At 63.8% G+C, this 27,378-nt stretch overlaps 2 protein-coding genes across 3 annotated transcripts in view; both read left to right on the top strand.

The window, feature by feature from the left end:
* CTNNBL1 (catenin beta like 1) overlaps window positions 1-2,306 on the top strand; it is a 55,230-nt gene extending 52,924 nt beyond the window's left edge. For both annotated transcript variants that reach the window (XM_074842928.1, XM_074842927.1), the window contains one exon: window positions 2,055-2,306. In XM_074842928.1, the coding sequence (XP_074699029.1) occupies window positions 2,055-2,143 (89 nt within the window). In that variant the 3' untranslated portion in view covers window positions 2,144-2,306. The remainder of the gene's footprint in view (window positions 1-2,054) is intronic.
* A 9,670-nt stretch (window positions 2,307-11,976) lies between these two features.
* On the top strand, window positions 11,977-25,550 carry VSTM2L (V-set and transmembrane domain containing 2 like). Its single transcript, XM_074843339.1, has 4 exons — window positions 11,977-12,193; window positions 20,031-20,200; window positions 21,188-21,238; window positions 24,148-25,550. The coding sequence occupies exons 1-4, from the start codon at window positions 12,085-12,087 to the stop codon at window positions 24,457-24,459; spliced, it is 642 nt and encodes a 213-aa protein (XP_074699440.1). The 5' UTR covers window positions 11,977-12,084; the 3' UTR covers window positions 24,460-25,550.
* Window positions 25,551-27,378: the final 1,828 nt, after the last annotated feature.

A 27,378-nucleotide genomic window follows, 5' to 3' on the forward strand; every position in this document is an offset into this window, starting at 1 on the left:
CTGCTTGAGCTGTGTGTTGGAGCGCTCTGGCGCTGCTCGGAGCTACGGCTGGGGCCGGCCGCGTGCCCGCTGCCTGCGGAGCTCTGCCTGCAGCCGGGGCTGCCTGGGACCCCGCTGCCTGCGGAGCTCTGCCTGCAGCCAGGGCTGCCTGGGACCCCGCTGCCTGCAGAGCTCTGCCTGCAGCCGGGGCTGCCTGGGACCCCGCTGCCTGCGGAGCTCTGCCTGCAGCCGGGGCTGCCTGGGACCCCGCTGCCTGCGGAGCTCTGCCTGCAGCCGGGGCTGCCTGGGACCCCGCTGCCCTGGCGCCGGGCCCCGGAGCGGTGGTGGCAGCGGCAGGCAGTGCAGTGGTGCCCGACAGGCAGTTGTGGTGGTGGCAGCTGTTTCAGAGGCGCGTTGACGGAGCTCGGGGAGGGCTCGCTGGGGACGGAGCCGGCTCCTCCGCCAGCTCCCCGTGGGGCCATGGCTGCTGGCAGGAGGCTCTGGTGCTGCGCGAAGGGGACGGGGCACCCGGGCTAAGCTCTGGCCTAAGCTCTGGCCTCAGCAGGCGCTTCCTCCGGGGAGGGTGACGCCGGCTGGGCTGCGGTGGGGTTTGGCTCCTGCCAAGGCCGGTGGCGCAGCCCCATGCTGAGGCGAGCAAACGCAGCAGAGCTGACGCCGCGCTGCCGGGGCCTTGCCCTGGTGCAATTAGTGCGTAGGGAGCTACAACACATCTATTAGCTCGCTGCTGCCTTCGTTAAGTGCGGTGGAGAGCAGCTTCTCCATCTGAGGGAAGAGTGCCCTGTGCTGGTCCCCCTCTCCAGGACAGCGAGGAGGTCGGGTTCACTTGCAGCAAACCTCAGCATTACCCGCCTGCTCTCGTTACAGGTACTGTAGCAGTTTATAAATATTAAAAGGATTTCTCCCAGAGGCCCTGGCAAAGAATGCTGCTTCTTGTACGTGGAGAGAGAGTGCATGCAGGAGGGAAGACTCCCACATCAGCTAACTTCTCCCTGTCCTCACTCTTTTCAGTGCTCTTATAATAAAGGCTTTGATGGAGCTCAGAAGCATGTAGCAGTGCTGAACGTATAAATATTAAAGCAAACTTTCTACAGCAACTTGCCATTCAGATGCTTGAATACAAGCTGTTCTGTTTGTTTAGGAAGAAGAGGAAGAATGCGAGAAGGCGGAGGCTGGAAAACACTGTCTAACCAGGCAGTCTGCTCCTGATTTACTAAGATTTGTTCAGCTCCTTGCTTTCGCAGCTCAAAACCTGCTTTTCATTTTTTCTTTTTAAACCATCTTTGAATATGCAGGTTCTGGTGGCAGCAAGGAGGGAGCTGGGACGGGAAGGAGAGCTGCCAGCTTTAGGGGAATGTCAGGACGGAGAGCTGCGGAGGGAATTTCTGGTTCCATGGTGTTTGGCCGTGTGTGTGGATGGGCCAGACCTTGCTCAGGGTCTGCCTGAAGACAAGGAGTTGCTTTTGTAGTTAAATCTGAACTGGTGTGTTTTCTTCTGTATGGGTCAGAAGCACCTGTAGACTGAGGAATTGGTCTCTACTTGACAAAAATCCAACAGGCAGCTTAAAGCCAGGGTTGGGCATGTTTAACCGTTGTGTAACAGCCCCTGCCTGACCTTCCCTGGCGATACTCAGTGTTAAAAGGGACCTGAGAAGCCCGTGTTGTCCAGGACTGCTCTGAATTTCGTGGGCTGCTCTGCCGGGCTGACGGAGCAGCTGGGAGGAGCACAGGCGGCGCCTCTGACCCTGAGAATGTGGTACCTGGGCGCTGGTGTCTGCTTGGGCAGGTTGAGCTGCTCGGTGAGGAGCAGGGTGTTCCTGCTCCAGGCTCTGTTTGCTACAGCAGCTTCTAACGAGGGGGCAGTAGATGTTTATTATGCAAAGCTTTAACCCTGGGGGTGGGGAGAAAAACCATCGCTGCTCCTTGCATAAATTCCCGTTGGGTTGTTTGCAGTGGACACAGATTTAGATTCTGCTGCAGTATCTGCAAGAGGAGTTGCCCTTCGTTCATTAGTGTCTCGCTCAAAGCCTGTTGTCTGTTTGCTTTCCCCCCCGCAGAGTACGCGGAGAACATCGGGGATGGGAAGAACCAGGAGTTTCGGGAGAGCGAGCAGAAGCGGATCCTGGATCTGCTGGAGAATTTCTGAGGACTCGGGGGCCAAATTCCGTGTCTGCCCACAAGGACGCGGCGCCTGGTTCTCCCTCCTCCTGCTGCCCTTCAGCCTTGATTGCACGATGAACGTGATGTTTCTGTGAAACTGCTTCTAAATGGGGTTTTGGAGATATTAAAGATAGTTTGCTTTTTTTTAATTCCTTGTTTCTTATTGAAGTAGTCTGCTGTGAGTGGGATTGCAGCCACATACCAAGCAGTAGGGCAGCTCAAGGTTTTTCCTTTTTTTTTGTTTTTTTCCTGCCCCCCCCCCAGTCAAACTGCAGTGATGGGTGTGAAACAAGACACCAGTCTGTGCGTTAGAGGGAGGGTAAAGAGGAGCCCTGGTAGCTCAAGAGATTGTTTGCCAGTTATTCCAGCCTGATACATTAATGAAAACATAAATCCGCTGTACTGACGTAAACTGGGGAGGCTGAGGCGTCGCTGTGTGTCCAGTTCAGCCATTCTTCAGTGGCAGAGGGTGAGCGGGAATCAGCCACATTAACTGGTCCTGCTAAACCTTCCCAAAGGTGGGTCGGAATGAGGGGCAGGTTCTGCCCGGGCCAGTCAGCCCTCAGCCCTCCAGGTTGTGCTCAAAACTAGGAGGGAAGGTGAGTAAGCAGGAAAATGCCCAAATTCCACTGACTTCCTTTCGCAGTCGGCGCGAGGCCTCGGCTGCGCTCGTTCTGTAGGACATCGGGGTCCTGATTCCTGAACGGGGAGTCTGGCTTTGTGTCACAGCAGGAATGTCACCCGTGGGGAGGGACAGCCCCGCGCCCGCGGCCGTGCTGGGGGAGCTGCAGCAAGGCCGAGGGCTTTGCCTCCGCCCGCCCGGCCGAGCGCGGTGGAACAGCCCCGCAGCTCGTCCTTCTGTGCTCGCAGTGTAACTCCCGGTGTCAGCGGGCCAGACCCCGCCGCTTCGCCGAGCGGTGACTCCCAACCGGGACAAGAAGTAGCTGAGAATATTTCCCTGCATCCTCTTTTCTTCTGCTAAAGTTAATGACTGTCATCACAAAACATCACAGCTCCAGCAAGCTGGGCCTTGCCTAATTTAGAGAGATTTGCATGCTGGCAGCATTCATTTTTTATCTCCAAGAAAAATGCATTGTCAGGGAAGCTTAAAGGCTTCCTTCAGTCATGACTGCGTAGGCACTGCTGGCCTGGGTGCCATCAAACGCTGTTGTTCAGGGGATCAACATGGAAGTCATGGTTTCAGCAGCTACAAAAAGCTGCAAAAACACATTTTTGGCGCAGAACTTGTTTGAATTCCTAATTTCTTCTATTTTCAACCTGCTTCCTTAAAGGTGTTCTTCATCTTTCAGAAGTGTTTAGCTTTTTACTTCACTTGAGTCTGGGAATTGTTCCCTTTCCACACCACCGGTGAGGCTGGTCTCTGGTTTTGCCCCTGGAAGATGAGCTGCTGTTCCCACACTGGAGGGGGGGGGTGAGGAGGGGGTTTGGGGCAGAAAGGGGAGGGACTTAATAAACGAGAAACGGCTTCGACTGGGAAGTCGGGGCCACACATCGGGGGGAAAAGAGCAGGGAGGGTCTTGAAAATAGTACTGTAACCTGCTTGAGTGCACGGTAAGTTTTTGAAATGGGCACACACCATCTTTAACCTGCTGTTGTGTTTGCCCCAGGCGTGAGCAGTCGCCTGGCGCGGGGGTAGGGAGCTGGTGTGGGCGCAGTGCAGGATCGCTGCTCCCAGTCAGCCCCTCAGAGGGGCAGAAACCTCCTGCAGCATCTGGTGGGAGTGAAAACCCCTCGCCCGTGTTGCTGCTTCAGCTGGAGTTTTTCTTTCGGAAGGTGAATTGTCTCCTCCTTTGCCGTTTCCATCCTCGTGCCTTCGCTGGGTGCCTGAACATGGAGACTGGGCTGGGAATCGTTCCCGGCTCAAGCGACCGGCCGCGTGCTGCTGGAGGAGCTCAGCCTGCTCCTAATGAATGTTCCTCGTGTATAAGACAGCTTTTCTTTGATTGTTTTTTTTTCTTTCGTAATTTATTAGCTCTTCAAAGTGCTTCACCAAACCCTTTAAGTCTCTGGGTAGTTGGCTGAAAGAACCGGTGTTGAAGCACTGGTGATTTGACGTGGTGTGTGCCCTGTGATTTCGTGGGGTGCTGCTGCTCTGCCAGCTGAGAGCTGCTCACAGAGCCCGGCCATGGGGCTGCAAACGAGCCCGAGCTCTAACGACTCTCCCCGGGTTCTTCCAGGGTTGTTCTCTTCTGGGTTTTTGCATTTGCTCGGTGTCAGTCGCTGCCACGGTGGGTTGTGCCAGCGAACGTGTGCTGGGTGCATTCGTGCCGAGGGACCAGGTGAAGGAACCAGAAGCGGGGGGCCCTGGGGGGCCCTGGGGGTTCGCTGGGCTCCCGGCACAGCAGAGAAGGGTCTCAGTGTCACTCCGGGTGCCAGTGCTTGGTGCTGTCCCAGCTCAGGAGAAGGGTCTGGAACGGGGGGGGACTGGTGCTGAGGACTGGGGCTCAGCATCGTCCTGGGCGCTGGTGCTGCCTGCGCCTGGCAGGGTGGGCTGCTGAGTCATGAACTGTGGCCGGCGGGTGATGAGCTGTTCTCTCCTCCTGAGTCCCAAACTCCCTGAGGAGGGAGGAACCCCACTGCACACAAGTCAGGATCCTCTGCCTGGTCGTCCCAGCGTACCGGAGGCCTGGAAATGGCTCCCGGCCCTGCCTGGGACAGGCGAAACCCGTGATCTTGTACAAAACTCTGGTGAAGCACAAAAGCCCCGTTTAGCGTCCCCAAGGGCTGATGGTGGGTGTGGGGGACCCGCGGTGCTGCGCTGGGGTCCTGCTCTCCAGCACCCCGGCACAGAGGGGTGGTCAGAGCCCCCCACTCCTGCCTCCCCCCGCTCCCTGGACCCCCCCTACCCCCGGGCTGGCCTCTGGGCCTGCACTGCTGCTCTGTGCTTGTGCCTGCATAAATCCCTGCTCCGTGAATATTTTTGGTGGATAAATTGTGAGATTTGGTGAGGAGAGGGAGACGCACTGGAAGAGGGTGATGGCCAATAAATCAGGATCTCGGTTTGGGCCGGCGGGAGCTGAGCTGCCTCTCCAAAGCAGATTTTGTCGGGGCGGTACCTGGGGCAGGGGGGAACCTTTGGTCCCCGCTGTGCCCCGAGCACGAGCCCTGCTGCTGGGAGATGCCAGAGCCCTGCCTTGGTCTGTGGGATGGGCTGGATGCCCACCTGGGCCCGCTGTTATTAATTAAGATAATTATTCAGCTTAATGTGCTGCTGCAGGCCAGCTCATTTTTGCCGTAATGTTGAGCAGCACAGAGAAGCCTTGGAGGTATGAGGACGGGCACCACGAGGCTCAGCAGCTGTGGAGAACGTCGTTATTGTAATTGGGGGAGGATTAAAGGGTTGAGCTAATAACAGATTTTAACGAAGCATTTGGAGGTTGTGGTGGGTGGGGTTTGTTCCCTGGTTTAACCCCTTCTGATTTTTTTGACCCTGGGTTAAAGTTCAGAGGCAGCAGCATCGCTGTTGGCTCTTGGGCTAAATGTGGGTTCTGGGAGTGGGGCGAGGGAGCGGCGCAGGCCCCGGGCAGCGCCCGCTGGGCTTTGGGCAGGACACGGGGCTCATGCACCCGCTGCTGCCCGTGCTCTGCCCACACTGCAGGGACAGGCAGGGCTGCGGCACGGAGGCAGTGGAGCGTGCAGGGAGAGAGACCAATCTTCACCGCACCTCTTGTTGGGTCGTGTTTTCTTGTCTCTGATTGTAAACAGATTTGACTAAAGAGGTAAATTAGAAGTTAATTAGAGGGAACATGATTGATGAGGCTCTCTGGTGATGGGGAGGTAGGAAACTTGCTCTCTCAGAGACGGGAGAGGGGAGGGTGTTCTGCAGCAGGAGCATTGTCCTGTGCCCCCACGAGCCCAACGCTTCCCCCTCCCTCGGCAGCGGGACCCCGGGACACGGCGTTGGGGCTCTGCTCCCCCGGGCGAGCCCCAGGCTGAGGGCAGCTGCGGGCAGCGGCTGCTCCGGGGGGCAGGATATGAGCCCATCACCTGGGCATCTGGGCTGGGCAAGGGCACTGATCCATTTGGGTACTGGGGGCATGAGGCTGCTGAGCCCCAGCGCGGGGTTTGGAGAGCAGCGAGGGCCGGGGAGGTGCAGCCCCCGCTTTGCGGGGCCATCGGGCTCCTCTGTGCCCCACTCGCCCCAGTGGGGTTTGCCCAGGCCAGGCCCAGCGCGGGCTCTGCTGGGCCGAGTCCTGGGGAGGGCGGTGCGGGGAGGAGGGGGCCGAGGGGTGGTTACCCCAGCGCTGCGGTGGGTGCTGAGCGGCTGCTGGCACCAGGGAAGGCGTCAGATCCCGGCTGGGTCCCTCCCGCAGGAGCTGGCGGCGCTTCCCTGCGGCCGCAGGAGACGGGCACCGGCCTCGCCGCGTGTCTGAATCCGTCGCCAGCTCCGTGCCCGGCTGAGCCCCTCGAAACGGGGATAAATGAGTGCAAATCCCCACCGAGGAATATCGCTTGGCGTCCCGGTGGAGACACCCAGGCTGCACTAAACACAGAGAGACGCTGTCGGAACTGGGAAACAAACCTTCAGCAGCACAAATAAGTCACTTAAACTATTGATTTTTTTTTTAATATTTTTTTTCTTTTAAGACCTGGGTTTCAGGGAAGGTATTTTTCACATGGCAGTAAATAATCTGGAGGGGGAAGGGGTGGTTGCTTTGTGGTTTGGGGGGGTTTTGTTGGTTTTATTTTTTTACATTTGATTTTTTGGTCCTTAAAACAAGGGTTTGGAAAGAGGGAACTGTTGCCAAAATGATTGACACCTCTGACAGCGCTTCCCTCCATCAGGAACCTGATGGTGGGTTCTGCAGAGGAGGAAGGAGTTTATGGTCTGGAAATAGGCATGAATTGTTCTCTGAAGAAATAATTCTTTTCAAGTAATTTTCTTCTGAATTTTATGCTTTGGCTAAACTTCCCCGCGCGGGGGCTGCTCTGGGCAGGGACCCGTGACTCCCAAAGCCCCTGTTCCCACTGCCGGGACCCCCAGGGTTCCCCTGGGTGGGGGGGGCCGGGGGCACGGGGCTGTGCCTGTCCCCGAGCCGGGCAGGGGGATGGAACCGCCGCCCGTCCGTGCCCCAGGATCCCCCCGGCCGCGGGGCCGGTGCCCTCCTGAGTCGTGCCGCTGGGAAGGGCCGTGCCGGTAGCGGCGTGAGGAGCCCGGGGCGGTGCTGGAGTCTGAACCCCGCAGCTGGTGTGTCTGGGACAGGGTTCCCTCTCCCGGGCTTGTCTCCCTCCTTCATTTATTATTTTTCAAATTATTTTTTGTTATTACGGCGTGGCTGGGTTGTGTTCGCTCACCCGCGCTCCTGCCCCGCCGCCTCCCCTGGCTGCTTCTCTACGTCGGGGGTTTTCAAATGGGCGCTGTCTCCGCGGCTTATTGCGCCCGGGATGATTTGTGGAGGAGCAGGTTGTAATGTTGGATGTCGGCAGCATTGTTTTCCTGCAGCGCACGCAGACCTTTGCAAATAATCTAATAATGCAGGAATGTCAAACTTCAGCTGTGGAAGGAAATCCTTTTATACAGGGATTGTCAAGTCTCTAAACAAGTATCAGAAATGAGCTCGGTATCAATGTGGAGGGTGTTTATTCCACCCGTCAGAGAGATGAACAACCCAATCCACCCTCCCAGGCAGCTGCAGCTTCGAGCGTTGGCTCATGGGCCTCGGGAGAGCTCCGGGCCCGGCCCCGCAGCTTGTGGGGATGCGGGACCGGCCGCCCCGGGGGCGAGAGCGGCCGCAGGCACCAGGGACCAGAGAGCAAACCTGCCGCCGTGCCGCAGAGCTGGGGGTGCTGAGCCTCGGGGTGCCCCCGCGTGAACCCTTGGGAAGGGGAATTTCAAATTAACGGATGAGGCGACCCTCAGCGCCTCAGCGGCGGCAGGGTTTGGGTTTGGTTCTCTTCCCTGGATGCCTTCAGCGGAAGGAGCTGTTGCTGGGCAGCTCTGCCAGCCAGAGAAAACACGGGGTGTTGGTTGTGTCGGAGCGAACGCGAGCGGCGCTCGGTTGCCAGCCGGAGGACTGACCGGTCTCGGTTTGGTTCTGGGTGTCCTTGGTGGGTGCCGGGCTGGGGCCGTGTCCCCGGGGACGGTCCCTGTGCCCCAGCCATGGCGAGCGGATCCTCTCGGCTGCCCCACAGGGTTTGGGTCCTCCTGGGGCCCCGGTCAGGGCAACTCCCGGGAGGTGCCACTGCTGTGGCTGGGCCCCCCTGACCCTTCCAACCTCTCATCCAGCTCTTCGGAGCTTCACTGCGACCTCCAGCTCCGCGGACTCATCTCTGCTGCCTGGCAGATCGGCATCCAGGGACGACAACGCACACGCCAAGCTCCGATCACGGTGGCCGTGGTGCCACCGGGGTCTCTGTGGTGTCACTGCGTGGAAGCGGCCACTGGATTCCCCCATCTTGCAGCTGCCCACCCCGAGCAGAACCGACAGCACACGCAAAATTAAATGGTAGGTGGAAAACCTGGTGCTAACGGAGATAAGGAACGTTTCATCCTTGAGAGCGAGTCCCCGGGCACGCGCGGCTGGAACAGGAGCCCTGTGAGGGGGGTGCAGCTGGTCCAGAGCAGGAGCGAGTGTGCAGATGAGGGACCTTGTTACGCAGCGAGCGCCGGCGTCTCTCTGATCCGGGAGCCGCTGGCTCTGCTCCGCTCGTGTCTGCGAGCGACCTTCCCTCCTATCCCTGTCAGACACACGGGGGTTCATCAGGGCTGTGTGGCTGCAGCAGCCGACAGCATCTGCTCTGGGCCTTTTCACTGATGAATTAAAATTGAGGAGGAAAATGAAACCTTCCCAGTGCGCACGAGACGCGCGGACGCCTGGCGCTTCCCTGTCTGCTGGGCCCGTGCACAGACCCGCTGTCCGTTTGTCATCCTGCTGTGGTGGCAGAAAATCAGCTGGAAATGGGGCTTAATTCAGGCTCTGCATCTGGAGGTGTTCCCAGCTCCGAGAGGAATTTATGCTCTCTGCTTCCTCGGGGCGTGACTTAAATACCTTGGCTGATCCTGGTGGGTTTCAGCCGTTGAGGTGCAGTCGTGCAGCCCCAGCACCCCTGGTCCTGGCCGGCTGGGGGGGGCTGTGTTACCCCTCGTGTCGGGGTGCGGGAGCTGGGGGTCCTGCCCATGACTGGGACACACGGTCCCCACTGGGCGACGTCCCACACTCCCGCCCTGGCTGCACCCAGGGGTGGGTTCTTCATGAAGTGGGGGTGTCGGGTCTGAGGGGGCTTCATGAAGTGGGGGTGTCGGCTCTCAGGGGACACTGTTTGCAGGTGCTGTTCCAGCGTGGGCTCACGCAGGGCCCCTCGCTGGCCGGGGGCAGAGGAGGGACCCCGGGGGCTCGCAGCAGCTGCGGGACGGGGCTGCCCCCACCGCGGGGCTCGCTCGAGCTTGGCCTTCGTGGCTTTTTCCTGGGGCACTGGACCCTGCGCCTGAACCCCGTGTTCGGGTCCGTGGGTGTTTTTCCTCCACACGTGGCTCTGGGTGATCTGAGGCGTTTGCTGTGCTCAGGATCCAGCCCGGAGCTGCTCCCCCAAGGCAGGGTATTTGCTCACCAGCTCCCGGCCGGGGGGGGGGTGGCTCTCCCCCATCCCAGGGGGGCGGCTGGAGCCCAGCACTGGCCCTGGGAAAGGGTCTCTCTGCTCCGAGCTCGGAGCCCATCCCCGGGACCCTGCCGTGACGGTTGGCACCGGGGCTGTTCCCCTCTGGGCGCAGCAGCTGGTGACTCCCGAGCTCCTCCAGCACCCTCCTCCCGTGCCACCAGCGCCCGGGAGTTTTCCCTCGGGAAGGCCGAGCCCTTTGCTGTCCCAGTGCGGGACCCTCTGAGCCCACCCAGCTCACCCCTGAGTGCTGCTCCCTCCTTCCCCCGGCGTTTGACCCTGGAGGGAGTCATGAACTTGGGCAGAGATCGATGCTCTCTGCTCTGCTCTGATCCGGGCTTTATTCTGACACACGGAAAACGCTGCAGCAGGTAGAACTTTTTTTAAGACTATTGATTTGTAACGCAGGTGTGAGGCAGCGCAGCTCCTGCGCGCGGGGCTCTTCCCAGCCCAGCCCAGGGAACTCGCCTTGCAGGGCGGTGATGGAGAAAATACTCCTGCTCTTTCTTGCTGGAGGAACCCTGCTGAGGGCAGGGCGAAGAAATACAGTTTGTATTTTCAAGTCCAATTTAAAGAATCTCTTTGTAGCAAGCATCTGTCATCTCATGGCAGAAAATGCCTGGAATAATCTGATTTTTACTGTTTATCTAGAGAGCAAATATCCCTCAGATTGCTGTGTAGAGCACAGATCATATCGTGTGAGTGAAGTCTGCGTCTGCCTGCCCTCCAGCGCCGGAGCTTGGTGTTCAGGGGGTGATAACGCTGCCCTCGGGCTCCCTTTTCCATTTCAGGCTTTTCAGAGTAGGGGTATAAATCGCAGAGGTCGAGGTGCCGGGGCTCCGCTCTGCTGCAAGGCCCAGGTCTGGGGAAGGGCCGGTGCTGGGGCCTTTGGCCTCTGGCTCTGTGCAGCTGAAGGGCGAGCAGGATCTCACCCGTTACGTTGGTGGCTCTTTGGGGCAGGAGCAGGTTGCCCAGTGGCCACCAGCAGCCGGAGCTGCCCCCACCCCGATGGGGGGTCGGTGCCGGGAGCTCACCCCTGGCTTGGCTGCCACCAGCCCCACTCTGGCCAGGCCCAGAGCCGAGTCTGAGCCTGGCTTTGAGCCCACACCAACCCCCAGGCCCCAAGCCCGGGTCTGAGCCCAGGCTGAGCTCTGAGCCCTGCTTTGAGCCCACACCAACCCCCAGGCCCCGAGCCCGGCTTTGAGCCGACCCCAGCTCCAGGTTTGGCATTTTGAGACGAATCCTGCGCGGTCCGGGGCAGCGATCCCCGGTACTCCGGGGGGTTGTGCCCTTACTCTTCCTGTACAGCTTTAAAAAAAAAACATCACCCCCCGCCCCTGCCCCGAGACGCCCCGGCCCTTGTCGGCACCGGGGGGAGCCCCGGGGGGAGCCGGGGAAGGGGCCGCGGGTGCAGGAGCCCCGTTACTGCGCCCTGATTGCCCGATCGCCTTATTTCGCTATAAATTATTTATTTTCCCTGCGCGAGGGGCGAGGGGCAGCCACCGGCCGAGCTGCCCGCGGAGTGAAACCGGGGCGGGGGGCACCGCACCCCCGGCACCGCTCCCCGCAGGCGCCCGGGCCGGGCTGTAGCAGGCTGTACCGGGTTGTACCGGGTTGTACCGGGCTGTACTGGGCTGTACCGGGTTGTACCGGGCTGTACCGGGCTGTACCGGGCTGTACCGGGCTGTACCGGGTTGTACCGGGCTGTACCGGGCTGTACTGGGCTGTACCGGGCTGTACCGGGTTGTACCGGGCTGTACCGGGCTGTACTGGGCTGTACCGGGCTGTACCGGGCTGTACCGGGTTGTACCGGGCTGTACCGGGCTGTACCGGGTTGTACCGGGTTGTACCGGGCTGTACCGGGCTGTACTGGGCCGCACCGGGCGGAGCCGCGCGCGCTGTCCCGGGTGCTGAAGCCGCCCCGGCCGGTACCGGCGGCGCGGGGCGGGGGGGGGCCGGGGCCAGCCCAGACGCCCCCTCCCCGCGTGGGCCCGTGGGCGCGGGCGGTGCCGGGGGGGGGGATGAGGCGGGGGGGGTGGGGGCGGGGGGTGTCTCGCGTGGGCGCGGCGGGTCCGGCCCCGCCCCTCGCAGTTTAAGAATGAACCGTGGGAAAAAACTTTGGGGGTGTGCGCGGGGCCGGGATCCCTCCGCCGGGCGGGGGGAGGCTCCGGGCGAGCCGCGGCACCGCCTCGGCGCCCTCCGCGAGAGGGAAGAGCTCCGCAGCGCGGCGGCGCCGGGACCGCGGCGCAGCCCCGGGGACAGGGCTCGGCCCGGCGGCGCCGCCGCCCCCGGGACAGCCGCGCCCGCGGCAAAATGGGCGCCCTGGGCCTGGCCCTGGGGATTTTCCACTACCTGGGGCTCTACCTGCAGCTCGGCGCCGCCTCCCGGCACCCCCCGTGGGACGCCCCGGCGGCGGGCAGCGGTGAGCGCGGGCGGCGGGGCGGGGGGGGGGACCGGCCGCGCTCGGAGCGCTCCTGGGGCTCGGACCCCCGCGGGTGCCGGTCCGCGGCGCTGCCGGTCCCGGTGCCGGTCCGGGCGGTCTCGGCCGCGCGGGGCTCCGGCGGGTCGGGGCGGCCCCTTGGCGGGCGGCGGGACGGGCTGGCGGGCGGGGGTGGTCCCGGTGCCCGGTACCCGCTGGGCTCCGCCGCTGCGGGCAGCACCGCTCCGCGCTCCGTGGCGGCGGCGGCTCCCGGGAGCGGGGGGGCGGCCCGGCCGAACCGGGGCTGGGCTCCGCCGCTACCGTCGCTGCGGCCCCGGGGGGCGGCCTCTGCCTCCGCCGCCGGGCTGCCGAGCGCGAGGCGGGGGGGGGGGCTCTGCACGGTGCGTCCCCGGGCAAGCGTGCAGCCCCGAGCACGCCTGCACCCCCCTGCACATCACCAGATAAGCGTGCACCCCCCGCACCCCCCGGGTAAGTGCGCACCCCCCGCACCCCCCCGCGCTGCCCCACGCCGCTGGCAGCGGGAGCGACTCCCCCCACGGGCGCAGCCAGGGTCCCCCCCCGTCCCCCGTGAGGGGCTTCGACAGCTCCACAGCGCTGGTGGGGCCCGGCGGGGGCTGGGGAAGGGGAACCCCCGTCTGTGACCCCCGGGGAATCGGTCCGGCCTAGCGCGGGGGGGCAGTTCCCGGTGATGGGAGACAGACCCCCCCCCCTCGGAGGGGAGCGCCGAGACCCGCCTGGCTCTTTGCGGGGTCACTCGGGGGGGTCTAAGTCCCAGCCCCAGGAGTGACCGCGGGGTGTGGGCTGGGTGCTGGGGTCGCCGCCCCCCCCCACATGGCTCCGCAGCTGCTCTCTGCCCCGAGGAGCCTCCAGGCATGGGGTGGGGGGGCCTTGGGCTGGGGAGACGCACGGTGTCCTGCGGCGATGGGGTGTGTGGGCCGGGGGGTCCCCACCTGCGCGGGGAGGGGGTGATCCGCCTTCGCGCTGGGGGGGTAAAGGCCGGAGGGTCTCTGGGCCCACCAGCCCGCCGCGGCGGCGGGAGATGTGGGCGAGGAGCCTCCATTAGCCGCTGCTGCTCCCCTCGGAAATTCAGCAATAGGCAAATAAATAGTGAAATGGTCGCTGTGAGGGAGCAGGGAGCGAGGGAGAAGAAATATTCTGGGAGGGCGAGTGCACTTCGAGCCACATTACAGCTCGCTACTACGCGCAGTTCTGCAGCAACTCACTTAATCACAACAGAAACCTTTATTAACGATACTGAAAAGCAGTGAATAAGTGGGTCATGTATAATAAGCCATTTGTGTTCAGTAGGTGAATACCAATTTGATAAAAACTGTGTGCGCTGAAAACCCGTATAAATTACTGTTTAGCAGATCGGAGATTGATCATTTCAGTCCTCGCTGGCTCAGCTCCGCGAGGGCCCCGCGGGCCGGGGGCACGGGGCGGGAGAGGGGCCGGGGCCGGTGGGTGGGTCTGGGGGTGGCCAGCGGGGCCGGGCAGGTGCTGCCAGACTCTGCCCGGCGCAGGCAGCGGCCGGAGCTGCCGCCATCTCTGCCCGGCGCGGGCGGCCTGGAGGAGCCTCGGCCGCGCCGCGAGGCTCTGGCACAGCGCGGGCGACGCCGCCTTGAACTTCTCCTCGGCGGGTGCACGGAGGGAACTGGATGGGAGCAGCGTGCGCTCGGCTGGCGTCGGGGGGTGGCCGGGACCCCTCCCGGGGGGCGGGCAGCCCCCCACGCTGCCAGCCCGCAGGCACGAGCGATGCGCCTCCGCTCACATGGCAGCCAGGGCTGCTCGGGGAGGGAAGAAGTCTCCGTCAAAGAAAGTCCTTTCCCTGCCCCCACAGCGAAGGCTCTGTCTGCCCTGGGAGAGCGCCCGAGCCGCAGGATCCCTCCCCGCCATCCCTCCCCTCCCCACAGCGCTGCCTCCCCCCTCCTCTCTCCTCTGCTCAGGCTGGTGCCTTCAATTATTCATCCCCCCATTGCAGGCAGCCGGTGCCCGCTGGGCTGGTGCCATCGGCTTCCCAACCGGCGCTGGCCGCCGAGCTCCAGCCGCCTCCCCAGCCCGCCGGCTCCCGGAGCAGGGCAGGGCGAGCCGTGGAGGAGGAGGAGGAGGAGAAGCCTGGCTCCTTCCTCGCCTCCTTGGCGAGCGTCGGTGTCTCGCCGCCGATGAAGCGGCTGTTGGAGGGCTGAAGGCTGGAGGGAGCAGTGCCCCGGCTCCCCAGGGTGCTGCCCTTCTCCGTTCTCGCACACCCCGGTGATTATTCTATCAATTACTTTCATAAACACTTTGCATTCTGCTGGATTTTTTTCATGCTTCCTGATGGGAATTCTCCACCCGATGTGTTTTTCCTGCTGCTGTTCGTGCAGTCATTCAACGCAATTACTTCTGACACCTCTCCTCATCAAATGTCTGTGCTTTCTTTTCCCTTGAAGAAGCTGACAGATGATGGGCCAGACACTGGGAATTATTACGTTAGGACAGTGACAGCTAATTTTAATCATAACGTTCCCCGTGAGCGAAGCGGCAAATCAAACAAACAGCCGGTGCGGCTGCGCGCGGTCCGGGAGCCGTGGGCAGCACAGCGGGGCCAGGGCGGGGAGCGGGGACCCGGGCGGGGGCTCTGCCCCCCTTCACAGCTCCTCCGGGATGTTGGTTCCCGGTGCAAGAAGGACTCGTGCGCCTCGGGACTGACACCCCTTCCCCGCCCCTCCGGGCTCCTCTTCCTTGTGGCCATGTCCCCCGGCTGCGGGTCCATCCACCGTGTGCTCCGTGCGGGGCCGGACCGGGGTGAGCCCGGAGGCCCCGGGGAGGGCAGAGCGGGGCGGAGGGGGCTGTGCCCGTGAGCACCGGGCGCTGGCGGCTCTGCGGGACTCTCCGCAACGGCTGCCAGTGCCAACGGCTCGTGGTTGGGGTGCTGGGTGTGAGACCTGGGGGGCTGATCTCCATCGGAGCGGAGCCCCCGTCTGCCCCATCCCGGTTCCTGCCTGCCGGGAACCGTCCCCTGGCAGAGACCAGCCCCGACGCGAGGGGTGGCTGAAGGGCGGCAGCACAGCGTTGCTGGGGGTCCCCCGGGAGCTCTAACAGGCCATTCTAGTTTTTTGCTACTTACACAATCGAATAACTGCTCTTCCTCGTCCCCTCGGGAGGAAGCTGTCTGGGAGCCAGCAGAGCAGCGAGTCCCCTTGCCTGGGGAAAGCTCCTCATAGCCAGGCCCGGGCTGGGGAGGATTCTGGCCGCTGGTGTCTCTTCTGCCGCGGTGGCAAAACCCGGGTGGGGGGAGGCTGCTGGGGGGGCCGGAGCTGGGGACGCCCGGCCGTAATGGTTCACTGTCGGAAATACCCACGAGTTTCAAGGTTAATTCCAGCTCCCTGGCAAGGTGAACTCTGGTCACCGAATTAGCTGGATTTTTTTTGTTTTTAATTTATGCTGCAAATTTGAGCTAATTTTGCTGCTAATGTGACAGTAAATAGGGGCAGAGAGCTGGCGCTCCCGTCCCCAGCGTGCTGGCGGAGCCCTCCCGTCCTGGCCGGCAGTCGCGGGGCCCAGCCTGGGGCTCCCCGTGGAGAGGGAAATGTTGGGATGGTGGGAGGAGACCAGTGGCGCCAGGGCCCGCTGGTGCCCAGATCCTCACCGGGCCGGTGCTCGCTGGCGCAGCCGGGACCTGCCCCAGGGGGCTGTGGATGGCTCCGTCCCAGGCTCCAGCCCTGGCCCCCGGCCAGTCCCTGCCCGGCCGCTCGCCGCCGGAGCTGCCGGAGTCGGAGCTGCCCACCCTGCTCTTGCCGGTGCCGTCGTGTTTCTGCCCTGGCCGCGCTGTGTCTGTGGTGACCCGGGGTCAGCAGCCCCGCTCGCCACCTTGTCCGAGGAGATTCATTCACAGTCCATGGGCAGATGGGAGCAGGGGGGAGGTTTGAGCCCAACCTGTGGAGCATTCGCCAACAACCCCCGTGTCCCCGCTGCGGTGACGGCAGCACCGACCTGCTGGTGCCCTTGGCAGATCTGGGTGCTGGTGGGGACCAGCTCACTGGGATGTAGCCTGGGGGGGCCAAGCGGTTGGCGGGACACGGCTGCTGGCACCATGTGGGGCCAGGCTCCGTGGGAGCTGCTGGGGACTCGCCGTCGGCCGGGGCCGGGGTGCCCCACGTCCAGAGCCGGTTCCCTTCCTGCTGCATCTTGTGGCACGTTCCCGCTGCCGGGGTGCGGGGAGGGGGCTGCCGAGGGAGCGGATGACGGAAGCGCGAGGCTGAACCGGCAATTAGTCCTCTGAGTGTCTTGACTCACCGAACCATAATAAACCATGAATTATGACTGGGAGCTTTGTGAAGGGAAGAATAAGCCACACGCGATCGCAGCCCACGGTGTAAGAGCAGCAGCCGGAGGGAGGGATGAGGGGCGGCAGAGGCTGCTCCGGCAGCACCGTCCTGCACCTGCCTGCCGGGGGCTTCCCAGCCTCCCCCAGCGCCCGTCCCTGCCCGGCGCAGGACGGAGCCAGCCCTGGCCACCGCTGCCCACTCGGCACGTGCCATCCCCTGGGCCCGGCTGCGGCTCTGGCGAGGGGCTCCCGCTCGGTTCGGCGGAGAAAAGAGTCTGACTGACCAGGGCTGAGGTGGTTCCGCGGGGTCAGTAACTCACAGAGCGAGCGCGAGTGCTGACGAGGGGATGAACGTGCGTTTGCAAATGTCCGATATGTATTTAATCGCCCTCCAGTACACGTGTACACAGACATTAACCAGAGCGCAGGCCCGTGTCGCTGCTTAAGCCGTGGCCGTCCCAGTAGCCGGCGGTTGGTGCCGTGGGGGGGCCAGGAAAGGCAGTGCGGTTCCTTGCAGGGCTCCACCAGACCTGCGGGTAGCAGGCAGGGTCCTGGCCAGGCTCCTGGGGGCTCGTGGCCCCGTGTTGGGGGGGGGACAGGACAGGGGGACAGGGCAGGGGTCTGGCACCGCATTTCCAGGTTCCCCGGGTGATGCACAACCTGGCTTTGCCCCTGGCGTGGGGGGGGCCCACCCCTTCCTCGCTGCCCGCGCGCTGCCCGCAGCCCTCCTGCCTGTGCTGAGCGGGGGCCGCGAGATGAATCCTGCCGGCTGCGGGGAGGGAGCACGGCAGCCGGTATATCTCCGGTTTATGAGAGCACCAAGCTGTCCCAGCAGGCGTTTTCAATTCCGTTTATCTGTGTTTCCCCATTGAGTTCATTTTATTTCCCCTGATTTTTGTTTCCTGGAAGATTTATTGATCCTGATTTTCTCAGTTTATGACAGGTAGCAGGCCATAAAGCACGCGGAGCAGCCAGCCCGTCGCCGGCCCCCTCCCTCCCGCTGCGAGGACGCGGCACCAGTGCCAGCGGCGGGGAGAAGGATGGTGCTGGGTGGGCAGGGGCCAGGTGCTGGGCAGCTCTGGCACCTCTGCCCTGTCCCTCCGGTAGTGCCGGTGGGAGCCAGGACTGGGAGAGACGGGGACCCTCTGTCCCTCCCCAGGGGTGGCCCTTTCCGGTGTCCCCACGGAGGCGGCAGGCTGGGGGTCACGGATGGTGCCCGGTGGCTGTGGCTGTGCCGGGGCTGAGCCAGGGCCAAGCTGGTTGCGGAGCCATGTGCCAGCTGGGCACGAGGGTGGCTCTTAGGTGAAACCCTTGTGCTGGAGTTCGGCAGCTCCACAAACGCCTGAGGTGCCCCATTCCCCCGGCGGGGCCGGACCCACGGCCCCCCCGGTACCGACCCCCCGCCCCATCCTGCGCAAAGGCCGCGCCGCGAGGGAGAAGAGGGGGCGAAGGGCAGGGATGTGCAGGGAGGGCCTGGCCTCACCTTCCCTCCTGCTCTCAGACCTTACTGTCCGTCTGTCCATCCCTCTTTCACGGGCTGTGAGGAGCTTCCAGCCGCTGCGCTGGGGAAGGGCCGGGCGTGGGGAGGGGGTCGGGGCCCTGGGGACAGCGGGGGGGTCTGCGCTGCCCAGGGATGCTGTGGGGTGGGGGGTCCTGGGGTGGGGGCTGCCCTCAGCGGGACCTGCCCTCGTTTGGCTGCGCTTTGAAGCGGCCAAGCCCTGGGGTTAATTAATACATACACTTCCCAATTAAAATCTGAAAGAAAGAAGGCACTTGATTCAATCAAGCCTTTTCTCCGTCGTCTGCCAAATTCCCGTCTGCGGGAGCGGATTTTAATTGTGTTCAGAGTAATTTGGACACGGCTGGAGCCCTCGGGCCGTCACCCCCACCTCTGGTCCACATGCCCGGCCAGGACCGCAGGGTCCCAGGGGGCTGGTGCAGGCTCTGCCGGGACCCTCTGGATTCAGCCGCCGGCAATCCTGCGGAGCGAAAGCGCGATCCCGGGGAACGGGCGGGCGAGTGTTGGGGAACGGCCGGACAGAACGGCCCCGGCACTGCCGGACGCTCCCGCCCTCCCTGCAGCCCTCGGCCCCCGCTGCCATCCCCCCACCCGGGATTCCCGCTGCTCTCGGGCACGGAGCCGGGGTCCCGGGCGAAGGGGGGTGCGGGAGCCGTGCAGGGAGTCCCACCGGGAGACCCCGGCTTGTTAAACCCTTGTGCTGCGCATTTCCCTCAGCTCCCCTGCTAAGATGGATTAAAGGAAAGTGATAAGTGTATGGGATTTCCAGGCGTCCAGAGGGACGGGGAGATATTAGAGGTATTAACTATTCCATCTGGGCTGATAATAATTCGTTTTCAGAGGGGATCAGGGCTTGGCGAGGAGTCCTGGGGAGCTGCGCACCCCTCCCGATGGGATCCGTGTCCCAGGGCCTCCGGTGGCACCGCAAGGACCTGCCCGGTGGCCGTGAGCCAGCGGCACAAGGTGGCCAGTGAGGGTGGGAGGGCACAGGGCACCCGGCACTGGTACTGCGGGACCCGGATCCGGCCTCTGTGACCTGCCCGGGCTGGGTTGGCATGGGCAGGGATGGGCAGGGACAGGCAGGGATGGGCAGGGATGGGCAGGGACGGGCAGGGATGGCTGACCCCACACTGGAGCAGATTCCAGCTGGACCAGGTGTGAGCCACCAGCCCTGAAACGATGCTGCTTGGGTGGTGGGCACAGGGCAGGTGGCCCCTGCAGCCCCTGCCCCTGCCCGCAGCCCCTGCCCGCAGCCCCTGCCTGCCTCTGTAGCCAAGACGGTGGCCAGGGGAGTGCGGGGAGCCTGGCAGCCCCGGGCCCGGCCGTGCCGGCACTGGGGGCTCAGCCCCCATCCCCGTGCCGGGGAGAAGCCGCCGCAGATTGTGACAGTAACATTTGCTGGTGACCTGCACGCCGGGACCATCTTTACAGAGGAACAATAATCTCTCCAGAGGAGATGAAAAGAATTCTAATTACATCTCCGAACAATATTTGTTTTGAGCGAGGAAAGCAAACCATATGGCATGTGGGAGACTGTTTGGGGGCCGCATTAAACAAGGATTTGTTTTTCATTTATGCTCTGATCTAAGCGGAGATGCGATCATGCTTTATTTATTTATTACACCTCGGAGGCCCGCGGGGTCCCGCACTCACTCGGGCACAGAGGTCTCGGGGGGTGGCGTGGGAGCGGGGGGCCCTGAGGCTCCTGCTTCCCCCCCTTCCCTCCTGCTGCTCTTTGCAAAGTGGGGGGGGGCTGGGTGGCTCTGCTGGGGTCGGGGAGGGGGCACTGGGGTGGGCAAGGGGCAGCTGTGGACGGGGAGCGGGTCCACGTGTGCAGCAGGGACCTGTCCCCTCCACTGAGGGTGCCGGGTCTGTGGCCGGGGAAGGATCCGGGCCCCTGGGTGACCCCGCTGGCATGGCCGGTGGCATTGTCCCTCGCTGGGGCGGTGACGTGTCCCCACAGGCACCCGCAGCCCTTGCCCTGTCCCCTGCAGCGCTCTTCACCGAGACCCCCCACGACATGACGGCCCGGGCGGGCGAGGACGTGGAGATGGCGTGTTCCTTCCGCGGCAGTGGCTCCCCCTCCTACTCCCTTGAGATACAGTGGTGGTATGTCCGCAACCACAAGGACTGGACGGACAAACAGACGTGGGCTTCCAACCAGGTAATGCCCCTCATCCTCCCCCTCCGGCAGCAGCACTGAGGCCGAGCCCTTCCCCGTGCTCGCCCAGGGGCTTCACTTGCGGTGACTGTTGGGGCGCAGGGGGGGGGCCGTCCTGCAGCAGCATCCCCAGCCCTGCCCAGCCCCCCTCCGCTGGTCAGGGAGGAGCCCGGGGGCCGCAGGACCACACGTTGGGGGCACCGGCTGCACCGAGGATGCTCTGGGCGTCGAGGCTGGGCTGTCCTGGCCACCCTTCCCAATTAGCCCAGGGGCCACATGGCCCATCCCCCAGGACTGACCCCAGGCAGAGGCTTTGTCTTTGTGCTTGTGCCTTCTCCCATCTCGTCACCACCTCGTCCCCTTGGTCCGTCCCCGCATCCTCCGCCCCCCCCAGCCCTCCCCTGTTTTCCCCATTTCCGCGTGTATCGGTCTCGCAAACAGCTGTCTCTTTATTTCTCTTTCTGTTCACACAGAGATAAGGGCCAAATAATGGGAAGGCAGCTTTAGGTATTTTAATGAGCCTTTATTATTGTGTCTTTGGCAGAGCTGCTGCTGGTATTACCATAAATTGAGAGAAGCATCGGGGAAGTGCTGCCGCTTGGGGCTGCGGGGCGAGGGCTGGGGGTGCCCGGTGCGGGGAGGGGGTGTGTGGTGTGGCGGGGCCCCGGGGCTGCCGGGGGGGACCCAGGCTGCTGCCCAGCTCGCCGACAGGCTCGGGAGTGTTTGTGGTAACTGGGGCCGGGGGTCACTGCCGCAGCGAGGGGGGGCTCCATCCCCAGCGCCGGCTCACGGGGAGCACCCGCTGATGGAGCTGGGTGCCCAGGTTTGCTGGGGCCGAGCAGCCCCCTTCTCCCTTCTCCCTCCTCCTCCTCGCTCGGGGCAGCCATCCCGGGGTGGGCAGGGGTCTGATGGGCTCCTGCCTCCCCCCAGCCGAGCTGACAGTGTCTCTCCCCTCTCTGGTCTCCCTCCCCACCCTGCTCTCCCCAACAGCTGAAAGCGTCGCCGCAGGAGGAGCCTGGGAAGGACGCGACAAAAATAAGCGTGAGTTTGGCTAACGGTGCTTGCGGGGGCTCCGGCCGAGGGCTCAGCTGGAGCGTTTCCCCGTGACGCTGGCGCTCAGCGTTGCGCAGAGCTGGGGAGGGGTGGGGAGTCTCCGGGGGTTTGTGTCTCTGTGGGAGGCCGGGTGCCCCGGACGAGGTGTCCCGGGAGGCGGGGAGGGGGTGCTGGTCCCGCCGGAGCTGCCAGAGCCGGGGCGGGTGGGCTGGGTCTGCCCCAGCCCGGGCGAGGGGCGGCTCTCCCACCCCCCCCAGCACTGGGGGTCGCAGCCTGGACCACAAGCCCCGTCCGGCTCCTGTCAGCATCTGAGGGACACATTTATGCTAAGGAGAAAATAATCTAATTTACTCACCAGATTAGCATCCCAAAGCCACTTAGGCTCACGTGAACAGAATGAGCAGACACTCATCAGTCAAATAAAATAAACGCTCTCAGCCTCCCACTGTCAGGCATGTGCCCCCCGCCCCGCCCCGGGAGACTCTGCCTTTGGGGGTGCCACGGGAACAGAGCAATGTCGGAAAGTGCTTCCCACCCCCGGCAGCCTCCTCTGGCTCTTCCATTTTCCCTCGCTGGGGTGAGCACAGGGGGACGGGGCTCCACCCGTGCCCAGGATCAGTCCCTCTGCCCTGGGAAATGACCGAGTCATTACAAGGGGTAAAATGCCAAAACACTTCACAGTGGAGGGGCCCCGGAGATCAGCGCGTGAGGATTCTCGGTAACGCATCCCCCTCAGGGACCACAGCCCCTTTGATCCACTCACGCTGTGGCTCCCTGAGGTTTCAGCCCCGTTTGTCACCATTCCGGTGATGCGCCCACAATCCACACCCAGAACCCAGCAGGTACCTTTGGGACCCGTCCCTCACGGGGGGGGGACATGAGGGACGGCTTGCAGGGCTGGGGAGTGCGGGTGGTCCCCCCAGCCCAGCCCCGCTGTGCCCTTCGCTCCCACCGGTGAGGATGTCGGGGTCCCGATGCCGATTGGGGGCCGTGGGCAGTTTGTGGCCGGGGGGGGCCAAATCCTGCGCAGGGCAGGGACACGCAGCCGGGGGCTGGTGCCGTTGGAGCTGGGGGAAGGCAGGACCCGTGGTGCAGCCCGGCCGGGGCGGCCCAGGAGGGTGCGGGGGCTGCGGAGCCATCCCGGGGCTGGTGCTCCCGCTCCGCTCGGCCGTTGCATTTTTCAGCATAATTAGGCAGTTAATTGCACGCCGGAATGTAATCGATGCGTGTGCACGTGTAACCAGGATTTATTTTGAAGCCCTCGGGGTGAGACTCCTCTGCCGTCTCCTCCAGATCAAGCCGTCAGGGAGAGGCTTGAGTTTTAAACCTCTTTTTTTTGTTGTTATTTTAAATGTCCTTGATTATTGTTTACGGACTGGAGGAGATAAATGAACACGGGCGAGACACCCCCACGAGCAGGTCTGATAAAATGTCTGTTACAGCCACGGAGGCAATTGAGTGAGAACAAACGGCAGCGTCAAACAATGCGAGACGATGTAAATCATGTGCAGAAACCACCACGTCAGGCACCCCCGTGGCCATTTTTTATCCACCAAACCAGATTTGGTGCTGGCGGTGCCGGGCCTGGAGCTGCCGCGCTTTGTGGGGATGTGGGGAGGGAAACCGCCGCGTGCGGTAGCAAACACGATGGCTCAGGATTTTTTTTTCCCCTTGAATTCTTTAAGGGTGGAGTTGAACGCCCCGGCGCGTTGCAGGGCTGAGCTGGGGCACCGCCGCGGCCGTCTGTCCGTCCCAGCCCGTGCCGGGGTCTCTCCCCCGTGAAGTGAGAACGTTGCGACCAGTCACTAAATTGTCTCTCCCGCTCATAACCGAGCCGAGCCGCGGGCTGAGGCTCTGTGACCTGCTGGGCAGCGGCCCCGCAGCCACCGGCAGCACCAGCAAATTGGGGTTTTCTTTTATTTGTTCTAAATTTCCCAGCCATTTATTTCAGTGACTCCTTGCTCTGCTGACACAAAAGACTTTTTTTGAAGCTCCTCTCCCGTGGCGGTCTCGGCGCCCTGGCACGCTCACACCGGGGCCGGGAACTCGCCTCCCGCCGCCCCACAGCCCCCCTGCGCAGCCCCCGCCTGCCCCCCGCCCCGTCCCGGGGGCAGCTCGGAGCCTGCCCTGGGGACACGGCCCAGCCGCCGGAGCAGCCCCCCCGGCCCCGGCGCTGCCCGATTGGTGCTCAGGGCTGCCCAGAGCCGCCCTCCGGGGTGGCCCCGGCAGCCCACGGGGCACAGGGCGGCCAGACATGTGTTCGCATGTGCTGGCATGTGCGTGCGTGTGCATGTGTGTGAGGCACTGGCTGTCCCCGGGGGGGGCCCTGGTCCCCGTGCTGCCGCCGCGTTTCGGCGCAGCCCCCTTTGCCGTTTGGGCCGGGAGTTTGCGTCTCTGGTTGCGGCTCCCAGCCCCGTTTCTAAACACCGTAAAATCTTTAGCTAACAAATGCAGCGGCAAGTAGAAAAATGGCCTTTGCCATCCAGTGTGATTATAGGGAACAGAGCCAGGGGCCTCGGGGCGGGTTATAAATCTGATTTATTGACCCAGCCCAACAGCAGCCGTGGCTCTGGCTAGTGAGTAAGTCTTAAATTTCATTGGGTGATAAATACTGAGAGCGAATCAATTTGGTAGAAAAGCTAATTAGCCGGCGTGGTTCCGCATCGATCTCCGAGCCCCGCGCAGCCGGGCATGCGCCAGGGACTCTGTCACCCCGGGGGCCGGGGCTGGGGTCCCTCCGTGCCAACAGCCCGGCTTCGCCCACCTTCGCCACATGGCCCCCAGCACGTGGCTGGGGCGCGGTGTGGTGACACGCAACTGGGGCTGGCGCTGCTGCGGGTGCCTGGGGGCCGTCAGAGTCCCGGGGGCCGCCTGACCCCCTGTCTGCCCTGCCGCAGGTGGTGAAGGTGGTCGGCAGCAACATCTCCCACAAGCTGCGGCTGTCGCGGGTGAAGCCGGAGGACGAGGGGACGTACGAGTGCCGGGTGATCGACTCCAGCGATGGCAAGGCGCGGCACCACAAGGTGAAGGCGTACCTGCGGGTGGAGGCGGCGGGGGGCGCGGGGCACCCCCAGGACACCCAGCTGCGGGGCGCCCCGCTGCCAGACCCCGCTGCGCCGGGCTCGGCCCACGGGCACCACCACCACCACCACCACAAAGCCGGGAAGGAGCTGAAGAAGCGCTCGGCAGACGCCTCCTGCGTGCTGTAGGCGGGCAGTGCCGGGGGGATGCCGGAGCCCCCCACCGCCCCGGACTCAGCGGAGCCGTCGAGGGTCCCACAGCCCCTGCCAGAGACTGGCCCCACCGCCCCGTCCTGCCCACCGACCCTCCCCACCTCCTCCTCCTGCCGGCCACTGCCAACTCGGTTTCTGCTCCGGCCACGTGGCGCAGCGGTGCCAGGGCTCGGTGTGGGAGCAGGACCACGTCTGCGCCGGCGGGGGCATCGCTGGGACCGTGCTGGGGGCCGGGCCGTGCGCCCGCACACGGTGGTCCCCGTCCCCGCCGGCCCCATGTGGGCGGGTGCCCCGCTGCTTGCTCTGCGTGCCCGGTGGAGGACCCCCTGCCCGCAGGACCCTCCCTGCCCTCCCTCATGCTTTGCAGAACCAACCGCCGGTTCCCGTAGGCCCAGTTTAGTTGCTCTGTTCCAGCCCCGCAGTGCGTATATAAGTTCCAGCATCCATCTCACAGACCGTGTATATCGCCTCTCCCTGCCCCTGCCTGCCCCGAAGCACGTCAAGGCCTGAGCTCAGCGGAGGGAGGACGGCACGGCACGCTCCCGCACACTCCCGCACGCTCCCACACGCTCCCGGCACAGCCATGGCGCTGTGGGCTGTGCCGCGGCATCGCCCAGCCAGGCAGTTGCCCGCGGTCCGCGTGTGCCGGGGGAGCTGTGCCCGCAGAGCCGCCCGCTTCCACCCCCTGCTCCTCCCGGCCCTCTGCATTTCGCAGAGGAAGGGGGGTCTCGGCCATCCGCCCCGTCTGCCCTCGCTCCGTCCCCGCTGCCCGTGCCGGCGTGGCTCTCAGCCCCCCGCTGTCGGCCGAGCTCCCCTTCCTCCCGTGCTGCAGCACCGCGCCGTCCCGGGCAGGGTCCCACTCCTGGGCGCCCGTGTCGCCGTGCAGACAGCAGAGCCCGACCCGGTGCCCCCGCAGGTGAACGCTGCTGCCGGGGACGGAGCCATGGGGAGGGAGAGGGGGGTCCCCAGTCTCCCCATCCGGGCGCTGCTCCCCTGCCACCGCTCACCCGCGCCGCCCAGCCTGCCGCCACCAGACCTGCTGCAGCTAATAAAGCTCTTTAAACGAAGCCTCTGCGGGTCTGTGGTCTCTGTCCCTGGCACGGCGAGGGGGCATGGCTTTGGCGTTGTCTTGGCTAAAAAGGGGCACAGCTGGGGCTGATGGGGATGGGATGGGGCTGGGGTTGGGACTGGGCACCTGCAGCTGGGGGCTCAGAGTGTTTAAAAGCTGCAGCTGGGGAGCTGGGGAGCTCTGCCCTGCCTGAGAGCTGCCCCGTGGGTGCAGGATACGGCCGGGTCCAGGTGAGCTGGGGGTGCTCTGTGTCGTGGCCACGGGGTGCTGGGGGCAGTGGGGAGTCTGGGTGGGCTGCTGGGGTCCGGCCCCTCTTCCTGCTGTTGGGTGCCTGGACAAAGGCCTCATCTCCAGCCAGGTGGGGGGTCTGGCTCTGCCCCCCCCGCAGGAGAGCAACTCCCAAGCTCCCAGCGTCGGCAGCGCCCAGCTTGGCTCCAGCTGCCGGGAGTCCCCCGGCTGCTTTGCAGCTTATTAATCCCCGGAGCTCTGTAGCGCTCACCTCTCGCTTTGCTGATATGAAGCGATTTGTCATGTATTAGAGTAACAAAAGCAAAAGCCGCTGGCCCGGTGTCAGCCAGCGCCACCGGCAGAGGAAGGGCACAGCGTGGCTGGTGACCGCGGGATGTGGCGAGAGCCACGTCCCCCTTTGCCACCTGCCGTGGGTGTCACCTGCTGAGTGTGGCCTCGGGGGAGCAAATGGCACAGGAGCCTGTAAACACCCGGGGTACCTTGTCAGGAGAAAAATATTAAGGAGCTGCAGGGCAAGGGGGCTGCTGTGGGAATTCTGCTCTGCCACAAGCACTGAGAGCCGCTGCGCCGTAGCTCCTGGCAGAGCCGGGGGGGTTTTGCTGCACTTGGATGCTCCGTGTCGGGGAACCGTATCACTGGGGGAGGAGAGGGAGCGGGAGGCATCGGCCACCAGCGCAGTAAAAAACAGTCTACAGAGGAGGAAAAGGAAGAGCCAGAGCTGCTCTGGGGAGGGTGAAAGGCTGCAAATCACCTCAAATGGAGAGTAAACAAATTGCTGTGTGCTGTAGTAATTTGCAAAACCTAGAGGCGAGCTTTAAAAATAACAGGTTTTATTAGAAGAGATTAATTTTGCCGAGTTTCTGTGAAATCCTGGGCGCGGGAGGCGGAGGAGAGGGCCCCGCCGTGTCTGTGCGCAGGATCCGGCAGCAGAACCGACCCGAGGGCTGCATGTGGGGCCATGACCCCCCTCCCCGGGCGCAGGGGTCTCGCCGTGCTCCTGCCGGGGTTTGTGCTGGAGGAAGCGGCTGGACACGGGATTCCCGGCTCCCCGGGGGGGGCGGCTGGAGCTGGCAGGTCCCCTCGCTGCGCCTGGGAAGGGCTGAGTCTCCTCGGGACGGCGAGGGTGCTCAGTGGGGTGGAGCTGGGCCCCCTCCCGCACCCCGGGGTGCTGCTCTCGGCTCAGGCCTGGACCCCAGCAGGTTGGGGGGCTGCTGAGGCGCCTGCCCGGGGAGGAGGGTGCTGGCAGGGCCGTGGAGGAGCCCCTGAACTCGCTTGCAAACGGGCTGAGCTTAATATGCAAGTCACTGCTGGGGAGGAACCAGCCTCATGAAAATGCCATTTCCACACAGTCACTCTTCTGGCCATTATCCTGCTCCAGACAAAAGCAATTTACTCTGCCTGTAATAAAGCCGGGGTGATAACGAAGCTGAGAAGAGCTGTGGCAGGCGGCCGTGCGGCTGAGACAGGCCGGCCTTTCCCTGCCACCCGCACCGACCGCTGGCAGGGGGCTGCGGCCGTGGGGCAAATCCCAGGGAGAAACTGGCGCTGGGGCTCTGTGGGTGTCTGGGTGCAGCCGG

The sequence above is a fragment of the Strix aluco genome, chromosome 17 (assembly GCF_031877795.1).
Source record: "Strix aluco isolate bStrAlu1 chromosome 17, bStrAlu1.hap1, whole genome shotgun sequence".
NCBI lineage: Eukaryota > Metazoa > Chordata > Aves > Strigiformes > Strigidae > Strix > Strix aluco.